Here is a 12,204-nt window from a genome sequence, read left to right as displayed (position 1 = left end):
TTGCTTGAGTTGCAGAACAGATTTTATCACATTTTTTACATGTCACCTGAATAGAGGTGATCTTGCCACTTATTGGAGAATGTACTTCCCCAAAGAGGCCATCAGAACTTTGCACGCTCATGCAGATAAACCTGCAAACCATTTCAGCAACAGCCAAGTCGACCATAGCCTCGGAATTTTATACAATAGGGTCTTTCCAAGCAACAGCAGGAGATAATTGCCAAATCACCCAATCTATAGTGCACATTTGCATCATGAAGATCACCGATGCCTTATTTGTTCAGGCTTCCCAATTCATCAAGTTCCCATGGAAATCACATAGCAATATGAGATAGCCCTGCACTTTTACTGTCTGGTTGGATTCCCCAAAGTGCATGTCATTACTGTTGGTGTTCATGTGGCACAAAGGGCTCTTTCCCCAATGCCAACCATATCATGAAGAAAAAGGGATTCCATTCCATCTGGTGTATAACTATAGGTGTCAAATCATATATGTAAGAGGCTAAGGTAATCCACTGCAGTCATGGGTGTTTATCCTGTTGACAAACCCAAGGACAGGAAAGAAAGAGCTGGTATCGATGGCCTCAGATCCCCTGCATTACCCCATCAAAGAGAAAAAAGACAAGGATGCTGCTTTCTCCCTCTCTTTTTTGCCCTTTCGATGGAGCCCCTAGTGACAGGTATCCAGGCAAATCTGGACATCCATGGGTTAGAGGTTGAAGGAGCCATAGGCCCAGAATTTGCTGCCAAAATAATGGCAAATTTAATGGTGCTCGCCGTTATTAATGTGTAAATCTTCCAGCAACTTGTGGTGAGGAAGAGATACCCTGTGAATTGTGAATTGCGAATTGCCACAAGTTGTTGGACGATTTGCGCCGCTCTGCTGTTAGCCTCACGAAAACGGCAGCTTGCCCTCAACCTCCCCATGAGTTTCATGAAGTTGCTGCAATTGCGCATTAATTGCTAATTAAACTCGCTGTAGAAAGTTAGGGCTGGTAATTAACAGTGCAAGTACCTTTATAATGATTTAGAGATTTATGTTCCTACAATGCCAATTAATGTCTCCAGCCGAGAAAGGGAACAATTTAAACTGTGGAGTCTCATTCCTGCATTTAGTAAATTGTTGCTAAGAGATTTTTAAAATTTTACATTTAAAATTTTTTTTCTTACTCTTCCTTTCTGTCTCTTTTTTCTCTCTCTCTTAATCCAATCTTTCTTTCCTTCTCTTTATTTCTCTTTTTGTACCAAATTTATTCTAATTCACTTTCCTTCTCCGGCATTCCTCTGTTTCTTTCTCAATCCTTAAATATCATTGGTTAAGGAGGCAGACTGTTGGTCCCATCGTTCACTAAGGTCCCAGATGCCCCGTTGTCCTTGCCGTGCCATTATCAACTTGCACTTCCAGCAACTTAGAAGGCAAAACATTTTCGAGCTGAAGAGTGAGGGAAAAAATCTAACTAAAGGGGCATGCGCTCCAGCAAATTCTGGGCCTTTATGATTATTTTAGGATCTTTGCTTGTACAACGTGCCTGTTATTGCCTGCAGTGGCCCCTCTAGAACAGACACTTTGTGGGTGGACCTGATGGGACTGGCCTTTTCAAGAATTACCAGTCAGACAGAATTGCAAGTTTATGCTCACATTAAAATCCATCTTGAAATTCTTAACACCGACTTAATTGGTTCAGATCCCTTTCTACCCCATAGCTTGCTGTTAAAGCACATTATACTATCATATTGTTAGAAGTATCTTCCTCCCTGTAGTTTATGATCACTAGAGGACCCAGGAAATAGCTCTGCAGAACTCCACTATTCACTGTCTACAGATAGAGCTTTTTTTCATTATCAGTGTCTTTTTGCCAAGACAATTTTGAATCCAGCGAGCTAATCTACTACTAATTCAACAAGTAAATTTCCTTTAAGTTATATTGGATTGGGTTTTTAAACAACATTTTAAGTTGTGAAAGGGAAATGGTTAAAAACACATTTTGAAATGTTTGTTGGCGTGAAATACTACTGATGAGAGAAATAAAACAGAAGTAAAAACAGAAAATGGTGTAAATACACAGCAGGTCAGTCAACATTTGTAAAGAGAAAAGGCAGGTTGTGATGTTTCAGATATGTACACTTTATCAAACTGAAAGCTATGAGAAAAACAGGCATTTTTGTAAGGTTAGAAAAATAGAGATAAAAAGGGGAGGAAAAGGGGACAGAACCTACAGATACACCAATCACACACTCACATGCAATATTAGAAGAAATAGCATGCATTTATATAGTGCCTTTCATGACCTCAGGACATCCCAAAGCGTTTCACAGCTTGAAGTATAGTCACTGTTGTAATGTAGGGAAACATGCAGCCAATTTGCGTGCATCAAGGCCCCATAAACAGCAATGAGATAGATGTCTAGATAACCTGTTTCTAATGATGCTGGTTGAAGGATAAATATTGGCCAGACACCAGAGGCACTCCACTCGGTCCAGGGTAGTTGGGACCTTGGTTTAATGACTCATCCGAAAGATGGCACTTCAGTCAGTGTAGCACCCCCACAGTACTGCACTGAAATGTCAGCCTAGATTGTGTGTTCACATGGGGCTTGAAATCATGACCTTTTGTCTCAGGGGCAAGTGTGCTACCAACTAAGCTAAGGCTGACACTGTGAACAAGGACTGTCTACCATCAGTAGTCAGACATGCAATTTCTCCATTTCATGTACTGATTCAGAAATGAAAAGTACACAATTGGCAACATCTAACCAGAAAAAGCAAACCCTACATGAAATAGTTACTCACCCCTTCAGTCGAGAGGCTAATGATATGTTGATCTGCTTCATTGATTACTATTTCAATAATGATGCAGTTGTGGCCAAACAACATTGCCTTTGGTTTGGAGAACATAGTAGGATTCCAAAGACGAATAATTTTATCGCCTCCTAGATATGAAATAGGAGATGTTCAATTTTCTGAATCATACATACTTGAGTTTAAAATCTACATGGCTTAGAGACACATGGGAAAATTCAGATGTGGAATGCTTATTTTGCAACCCCTCTCCAGCAACACTTGCGACCTACAGATTTGGGAAGGAATACCAGAGCACACGTGGTGCTGAACTCCCAATTCTGCAGCAGACCTTTGAGCACACTAGCCTCATTGCACACTACAAATTAGTGTTAAAAGCATGCAAATTGGTGTTGCTCCAGTTTCCCTTGTCTTTTTGCAGTGGGGTTCTTGATTCACCGAGCAACTGTATAAAATGGGCATTGGGAGGCCTGAAAGCTGTTTGTTGAAGAACCATACCATTTAAAGTAAGGTTCCATGGTGATACTTGCATTCTGACTGATGTCTTGGACTCAAGTTACTGAACTTGGAACATCAGAGCTAGTGTGTTTTTTTGTTGTTGCTTGCTGCTAGTTTCCTTCAATTCAGCACTCCTTTGGTGCAAGTCTCCCACAGCAGCATTCCTGCTGCCAACAGTTCACCCTCACAATTGCAAGCAATGCTCACCATGGGCCGGACAATGGAATTAGAAGAGGAAAAGGAATCCCGAGGAGAGCTATGTAGATCTGCTGGCACAACAGATACTGGGTGTCCACTTGCAGCTGACCGAGGACATGTTGGAAGATGCCTTGGCCTGTTGCAGTTAAAGTCACCACCGTCATTCAATTTACTAAGTGCAAACTAATAACAAAAAAATCAAATTCCATAGACTGAAAATATAGGAAAAGCCATCAATTATCAACCAGTAACCACCACAATTCAACCAAACAAATTATTCAATTCTTTCTTCAAAGCTATAATTCACAACACACTAAGTACCAATGAAATCATTCAAATTATTTTGCTCTAACTTCTTTCAAAGTCTATGAGAAATGACTAAATTTATCCTTAACTCGACTGGCCCTAAAAATCCGCATACCTGCAATTCTGGTAATTAGATTGGAATCACGCCCACCGGGAACCTTCACAACTAACCTGCGTTGACCTTCTGGGGTCAGGGGGAGTTTCCCTATCTGGCATGTACCTTGAGGCCACAAAATGCAACATATTGTGATTCATCAGATGGGTGGGTGTCAGTGCCCGCCCTCCTGGAAAGTGCAAAATTGTGCCCATAACTCCATTTGTAAGGGACCCATATTTAAATTGTTTAAAAAAAACTTACCTTGGGATCTTCTTAGGGTCCAAGTCATGATTCCAACATGGACCCCCAGATGGGACCCACTTATGCCTTACGTGCTGGCTGCCAATCCTGCCCCTACCAACTGAGTGGCTGGGGATATAGGAACTCCAGTTTTCGGAGTCCCCGCCCTCTCTTATGCTCCTGGCCTGGTAATAGGAGGACGCCCCTTACAAAGCCGAGCGGGAAATCCTCAGAAGGCTGGGACCCCATGTATCAGAGCCACACCCTAAATTTCGGTGAACTCCTGCCAGAGCCAAAAGGGCTGAATATTTCAACCCACATCTATTTATCTGAGAAATCCCTAGAAGAAGCATTCAAATGCAATGCTAGTGAGAAGGGGACAATATCAATATGCCTCCCACCCTTTCCAATTGCATTCAAATGTTATCTGCAGAATCAAACCAGAACACTTATGGTAGAGGCCTAAATGCAGTGGTGCCTATTGCAAGTGGGCCTTAGAGGTGTGCCCAGACCCCCCAGATTAAAGAATCCAAGAAGGGGCTGTCAGCAACATCTTCCTGCCTCCAAAAAAAAGTAAATTGTTTATTTTTTTTGCAGGTCCAGCCAGGAGGATCACTGAGGCTTGATCTTTCTGTCCACTGTGCTTGGCCTGCATCAGCAGTACACTTTCCTCCCTGCTTTTCGACAGAAACCCCTTCCAATGGGCATTTTGTGAATGGGGGAATATCAAGACTGTGTAATAACCTGAATGCAGAAATAGAGGTGGATTCAGGTGGATTCAGCTGGAGCACACTTTGTGTGCACTCCACCTAATTGCACTCAGACAGGGTGGAGTGGGGGGAGAGCTGGAGGAAAATCAGCCCCAATTTGTTTTATTAGTAAACACACAGCGCAAAACCAAAATTGAAATTTTAAAACTCAACAGTGCCAGTTATTTTTTTTTTACAAAATAACCCATCTTTTCATTTTTCAGATGCTGATGGAACTGCTCTGTATTTTGAGAATTATGGGTTATTACTTCAGATTTCCAACATTTGCAGTTTTTTTCTTTTTATCTTTAATTGTGTGAGCATTATCATCACTCCTGCACCTTAACCTGTACATAGGCAAAGTGAAAATGAGAAGTGAACTCAGTGGGCTTAAAATATATTACATAAAAGTAAGCAAGTTAAATGAACAGTAGTTTCTAAACTTGGAACCACCCAGCAAATCTCAGATTGCAATTTTTGTCAGTTATAATTTTCAAACCACAAATAACATTGATCATGTTAATAAAATGTATGTATTCCCTTAGATCAAGCACAATGAGAGTATGAACCCAACGTATTGTTGAAGCAGAATAGAACTTTTGAAATGCTAAAAAAAAATCTAATTTGGCACTTACCACCAGTAACAATGGTATTAGCTCTCACACAATAATCAAACGCATTAACACCTCGTGGAATTGAAAGTGTTCTAATGGGCCTGCAGTTGGAGATAAAGAATACATTAACAGAATAGCAACTGACATGAAACTTACAAAACCATAACAAACGCAGTGGAATTTTTTTTGTAGTTGAGGATATTTATCCTATAATAATGGTCACATGGCCTCTGTTTTCTCCCTTTTAGGTCCTGTATCTTCAATCTCACAAGGGCAGATGCAACCTTACTTCCAGATCTCGGCAAATCCCCACTTTAGTCAGCTGTTGAAAGCTGTGATAAAGCGGCCTGTTGACAATATTCCATATGATTTTCCTTGTCTTATTCAGGGAGCCGCCATAGGCTCCTCCCGGTGCGTATTTAGTGTGAGTTAGTTCACAAACTGAACAGAGCAAATGAAGCTGTCCTCCCACTCCATGGCATTATAAAATAATGTTCAAATAAAAAATGCCATCACACTACCCAAAACACAATGGACTTTTAAAATCTAATAAAGTTGTATTGTGCTGAAACAATTTGCAGAGCCAATGTATTTTGTTGGGTGGAAAAAGAAAATAAACCTCCAATGTCATGAATTAAATTTACTCCATTTGATTTTGTCTCATTCCTTTAGTTTTTGTCCAGTTATACACAGTTTAGCAAAAAAAAATGGTTATGAAGTTACAATTTGGAACAATATAATATTAATACTGGACATAGAATGTTCAGGTTGTCAACTACATTGAACTTCTGTAGTGCCCAAGAAATCATTTACATACATCTCTACCATAACAACTTGCATTACTGCAGAGCTCCTCATGTGCAGGAATATGTCTTAAGAATGCTTTACAATAGGTGGAAAGGGATACAGTGGACCCTGAGCGAAGAGAAATGATAGGGGAAATGGAGGGGCTAGGCTGAGAGCAGAGGTCATGGTTGGAGAGGAGAATTTTGAATGCAAAGAGGGAGTTACAAGGCAGAGGGAACTGGGTAGAGGATTCCAGAGCGACCAAATACAATGGCTGAAGAAGCAGATCCCAAAGGTGGGAGTGGAGGGAGCAAAGAGTGAGGATACTTCTGTGTTAGAAGAGCTGAGGGTTTGTGCAGGAACATAAGCTAGGAAGGTAGGGTAGGGTGAGGCAGTGGAATGATTTGAAAATAAGGATGAGAATCATGAAATTGACATGCTGAGGTACAGGCTGCCTGGAGAGAACAAGAGTGATAAGAGAGTGAGGTGAAGAATTTGGGCTGTGGCATTTTGAATGGGTTGTCGAGGGTTAATGTGGGGAGGGCTGATGGAGAGCATTGGATAAGTCAAGTCTTGAGATGACAAAGGTATGGTCTAGGTGTCAGCTGTGGCAGCACCCTTACCTCTGAGTCTCAAACAGTTGTGGGTTCAAGTCCCACTCCAGAGACTTAAGCACATGATCTAAGCTGACATTCCAGTGCTGCACCATCGGCAAGTGCCGTCTTTTGGATGAGAAATTAAATCAAGGCACTATCTGTCCTCTTAGGTGAACAAAAAGGATCCCATGGCACTATCTCAAAGTAGAGCAGGGGAGTTCTCCCCTGTGTCTTGGTTAATATTTATCCCTCAACCAATATCACTGAAAACAGATTATCTGGTCATTATCACGTTGCTGTTTGTGGGTCCTTGCTGTGTGCAAATTGGCTGCCGCGTTTCCCTATATTACAGCAGTGACTACACTTCAAAAGTACTTCATTGGCTATAAAGTGCTTTGGGACATCCTGAGGTCATGAAAGATGCTATATAAATGCAAGTCTTTATTTCTTTGGGTTTCAGCAGCAGAAGAGGAGAAATAGATCAGAGGACGGTAATATTGTGCAGCAGGTTAAAAATTCGTTTTTGGTAATGAAGTGGATGTGGGCAGCAAGTTGAGGTTAGGGTTTAGCAGGAAGCCAAGATTATGCATCACCTAAGAATTTATAAAAATTAGTGCCAGACTTTCAAAAGTTATTTTTGAATACAAAATGACCATGTCTGTAAGTGCACTGCATGGAAAATTCAGTTTCCCATCTTCACTACTTCCAATTCAATTACAATTTAATTTAATTTATTTTGCAAAATTCCAACTGTTTTACATGGAAAATACAAAAGCCAATGGTGAAAACAATGGCAGGAATGAGTAAAAAGCCTTTCAGCTCATCCGACTGTTAACATCCATGTTTCAAACCAGCATAAATCATTTTCACCTTCCCTCTACCTAAATGCTGAAGTCAGATGCTGATACAGGATAATGATGTTTGCTTTCATGTATAACAGTAGCTGTGATCAAACTGACATAAAGAAATCACAAAACACCATCCAAGATTCTTGGATGAGGAAAGAAGCAGTATATAAGTGACAGTGGGCAGAACAGTCAAAGAAGTAGGTGTATGATAACAAACCCACAAAATAGAATGAAAACCAACCATCAATGTCATGATAAGGGTATTCTTACAAACATCAAGGAGCTGAAGGACAATCAACCTGTGTAATTCAACCAACATTTCTGTGAGTTGTGCTCATTTAGTTGAGCCATTTTATATTACTTCAAGCAAATTCAATTTGTTAACAATGTCCTTAAATCATAGCATCCAGCAGTGAGGACAGAAGTATATTTATATATATTAAAAAAATGTTGTTGCCGTCACATATCAAGACAACACTTCTTGATAGTGAGTGAAATGTTCAAATTTGGTCTAATCACCTAGGTGGACATTATACCCACCAGGAAGGGTGTTCGATTGGGTCGGGAGATAGCGGTGGGTGGGGTGTGAGGGAGGTATCAGTGGCCGGGGGCGGGGGGTGGAGGCAATCAGTAGCTGGAGCGGCAGTGGCCCGCTTTCTTTTCGTGCGGGGTTGGAAGGAGCACGCCTGCTCCTCCCGGCTCCATATTCAGGTAAGTATATTTAAAAACTTACCTTGTTGGTTGCAGCCAAACAGGTGGTCCCTGCATATAGGCCTGGTTTTCCTGAGCGCAGCTGGCACTGGCGCCGGCTGCCTCAGGGCAAACCAATCTTCATTAGACCCCTTATTTGCATATGCAATTGTCTGAGAACCCTTTTAGGAAATTGATGCCTGGGAGTGTTTGATTCGATCATTCTTAAACTCGGCCAGATAAACATGGCGCAAACACTAAGGAAGGCGGCTGAAGCATCAATATTTAAAGGGATCCTCACTTCCATTAAGGTAAGTCTCTGGATAGTCATTTTTGGCTGCTGGAGATTTTTAGAGCCATTTTGTGGCTGCTTTGGCTGAGTTTGGAAATTCTTTCATACCAAATAGCTTTTGGAGAGCTGATCTTTAGCTGCAGCTGTACTCTGGCTGGGATTACCGTTGAGGCTGCCAGAGCAGTGGCAGCACAGACCTGCATAGACTCAAAGGAAATGGTGATGGAGGCAAGCGCAAAGGAAGTCTTGCAGCATGCGGGTTTGATTCAACAGGGTGCCTTACCCCAACATGACTGAGGAGCAGTGCATGAGGAGGCTGTACTTCAGCAGGCAGGCAGTCACTAACCTATGTCACCTGCTGCAGCAGGAACTGGAGCCAAACTCCAGGGCATCCACAGCACTGCCTGTGGCTGTGAAGGTTACGATGGCCCTCAACTTCTGTGCCATGGGGTCATTCCAGGCTGCAACAGATGACATAAACAACACCACTCAGATTGTTTCCCATGCAGCCAACCAGCAGGATGCCCTCTTTGCAAGCTGCTGATCAGGAAGAGAGAGCTGTCAGATTTGCTCGCATTGCTGGGCTTCCCCAGGTGCAAGTCCCAGGCAAATTTCTACCCCAGATTGTCTAGTTTTGAAGGTCATCTGAATGCAAGAGACACAACTGGGGAGGAAGTTAAATACGGATGGGGAAACAAAAAAATCCTCCAAAAGATCAATAAATGGTTACAAATAAACATTTACAATATTATAGAACAAAATAGTACATACAAATTAAAATGTAATTCCGAGAGCCTATAAATGGCTAATTATGGTTTTTGTGTCTGGTCAGTGAATAATACTAGATACAGCTACATATTTCCACTCTAAATTTTCATTCCCAATAGTTTTGTGAAGGAATGCTTGTAACTCACTGGCAGTCTCCAAGCTTGCGTATGTCATCCAGGACTACTGAGTGTTCGCTGTCTGGAGAACAGCACGCAAAATAGTTCAAATGTGCAAAATACTTCACTTTCAATACCCAATCGTTATGCAGTTTCCGGCGCAAAATAGGGCTGAAAAAGAAAAAAAACCCAATATAATGGAAAGATATTCTGTATCTTACCAGAGGTGCTGTTCTTTAATTTCATGGTGATGGACCTAATTTCACCAATTAGATGTTGCTATGAGCATGGGTCTAAGTCAAAAGGTTGTGGGTTCAAGTCCCACTCCAGAGACAAGCACAACATCTAGACTGACACTCCAGTGCAGTACTAAAAGATTGCTGCACTGTCAGAGGTGCCGTATTTTGGATGAGATGTCTTACCCCTCCCCATCTTTAATCTCCTCCAGCCATACAAACCCGCCATTCCACTGACTCTGGCTTTTTGTGCATCCTCCTCCCTTCGTCCCATCTCTGCCTTCGACCATCTAGTACCCATGCTCTGGAATTCCCTCTCAAACCCCTCCATCTCTCCACCTCCCTCTCCTCCTTTAAGGCCCTCCTTAAACCAAGCTTTTGGCCACTCCTCCTAATATATACTTGTCTGATTACGCCTCTTTGAAGCACCTTGGTGGTGCTGGCGGTTGTTTTTGTAGTAGTATTGATGATGATCCTGATGCTGTTAGAGACACAGGGATGAAGGCTGGCAAAAGGAACAGCACAGGCACAATAGAAGGAGTGGCCCTGGCAGCAAGTTCTACCTCCATGGTCCAGGCATGTATCACAAGAAGTTTAAAGATTTCATCAGGTCAGGCAAGGTAAGAAGATTCAGCCACACCTTCCAAAAATGCATTGCATGTTTGCTACTTACTCAGCCTTCTTTTACTCAGCCTTTTAATATATCCGCCTCTAGAAACAATGGAGGCCTCTTTTATACAGATGCAGCGTTATTGAAGTGGTAATGGCACTAGTCCAGGCTTCTGGATTACTAGTTCAGTAACATAACCACTACACTACTGTACCCAACTTCCTGGTTGTGTGGTGGGGATAAAAACCCTGGACGCATTTAAGTAAGAACTAGATTTTGCAATGTTGTGGGGGTGGGAGGGGGGGAACTGCTTCAGGATGGATGAACTAATACGGGTCAAATGGTCCTCCTCTTCTGTAATTATCTTGTAATCTTGTGAAGAGCAACAAATTTTTGGCCCCTCTCACTAAGCTGGGTTTGATTTAATTCTAGTGCAGGCCGTATATTTGTCAGGCGAGTATGTTAACCCTCAGCTTGCAATAAGAATTTATAATCAACATTTGAGAAGTTATGTAATAATAGAATAGTTTTGCCTCTTTCAGAGTTTTAGCAAGCACCAGAAGCTAACCATCATTAACCCATTACTTCTCAAAGATAAACGAAAAGCATCTAAATATTTGTGACGACCTACCGACGAAGAAAGCGTGGATCCATGACCTGGGACTGCAAAGCATCACTTTCCTTGGATTTCTGGAGGTTGAGATCTTCACTTCCCACAATTATTAGGTTCACAAACCCAGCATCATCACCAATCAGCAAGCAATCTTCATTCATATACTCAGACAGGATCACCGTACAGATACAAAGTAGAATATTTTTCATAGGCTTAAGAGTAAAAAAATTAGTCTGTTGAAAAATGTAGATATCAGTTAAAAGCTGTTCAGATTGTTTTGTATATTTTGAAAAGATAATAAAAGAACAATTTAGCATTTATCAAACATGCTTGTTAAAATTTTGTTCACCTTGTTTAATAAAATGCACACGATTCAATACAAAAAATTATCTTCATCAGCATAATATCACAGTCATGGCTTCTTAGGAGCAGGTAAGGCATTCCCTATGGGTATACACTTGGATGCCAATATCACAGAGGAGGTGGAGGAGCAGCACAGGATGCAGCAAAGGAGGCTTACTGTAAGAGTCATCACATCACACGTCATTACTGAAGTATTCCTTTCTGTGGAACAGAGTCTACCTTTTGACACCACAGCCTTACCTGTGTCTCACTCTCTTTCAAATTTCCTCAAACCACTTCCCATCCTACCACATCTTTGCCCCTACATGACCAATCATCCCCACTTGAGTGAAGATGTCACCACCACATAAGTGCACTCTTTCTTGCATGACGCCAACCTCCATCAATATCGAAGTACCATGTCAATGCACATTCTATTTTATTACAGCAAATTCCAAAGTGCATAGAATCAATCTACTTTTTCCTAACACCATGCTTCCCCTGGATGCCAACACATGCCTTTTTAAAATCTAGTCCCATACTTCTAGCTGCCACCCGAGGGCTAGGATTGCAAGAGGTGGCTGGCTTCTCATGCTCAAACACTCCTCCAACCACTGACCCGAAACAGGCAAATGTTGAAAATCCCCTGGAATGCTTTACCACCAGTAACTATTGGAGCAGAGACGATGTCATAATTTAAAAGGGAGTTAGATAAGTATTTAAAAAGAAAAATTTGAAAGGATACTGGGAAACATTAGGAAAATGTGGTATGATGGGTGGAGTTAATAGGTCCAGGTGCAGTTAGC

The 12,204-nt window shown here is 41.6% G+C and overlaps 1 protein-coding gene across 1 annotated transcript in view; it reads right to left on the bottom strand.

Annotated features, from left to right (window-relative positions):
• The window catches only part of LOC137324304 (WD repeat-containing protein 64-like), a 79,898-nt gene that overhangs the window by 61,414 nt on the left and 6,280 nt on the right, over positions 1–12,204 (bottom strand). Inside the window, exons 4-7 of the mRNA XM_067988447.1 lie at positions 11,075–11,289; positions 9,628–9,768; positions 5,523–5,602; positions 2,791–2,930 (exon numbers count right to left, since the gene is read on the bottom strand). Coding sequence (XP_067844548.1) covers positions 2,791–2,930; positions 5,523–5,602; positions 9,628–9,768; positions 11,075–11,289 — 576 coding nt within the window. The remainder of the gene's footprint in view (positions 1–2,790; positions 2,931–5,522; positions 5,603–9,627; positions 9,769–11,074; positions 11,290–12,204) is intronic.

This window comes from Heptranchias perlo, chromosome 8, assembly GCF_035084215.1.
Source record: "Heptranchias perlo isolate sHepPer1 chromosome 8, sHepPer1.hap1, whole genome shotgun sequence".
Lineage (NCBI taxonomy): Eukaryota > Metazoa > Chordata > Chondrichthyes > Hexanchiformes > Hexanchidae > Heptranchias > Heptranchias perlo.
The sequence above is the reverse complement of the archived record's forward strand: the minus strand, read 5'-3'. Positions and strand labels throughout refer to the sequence as shown.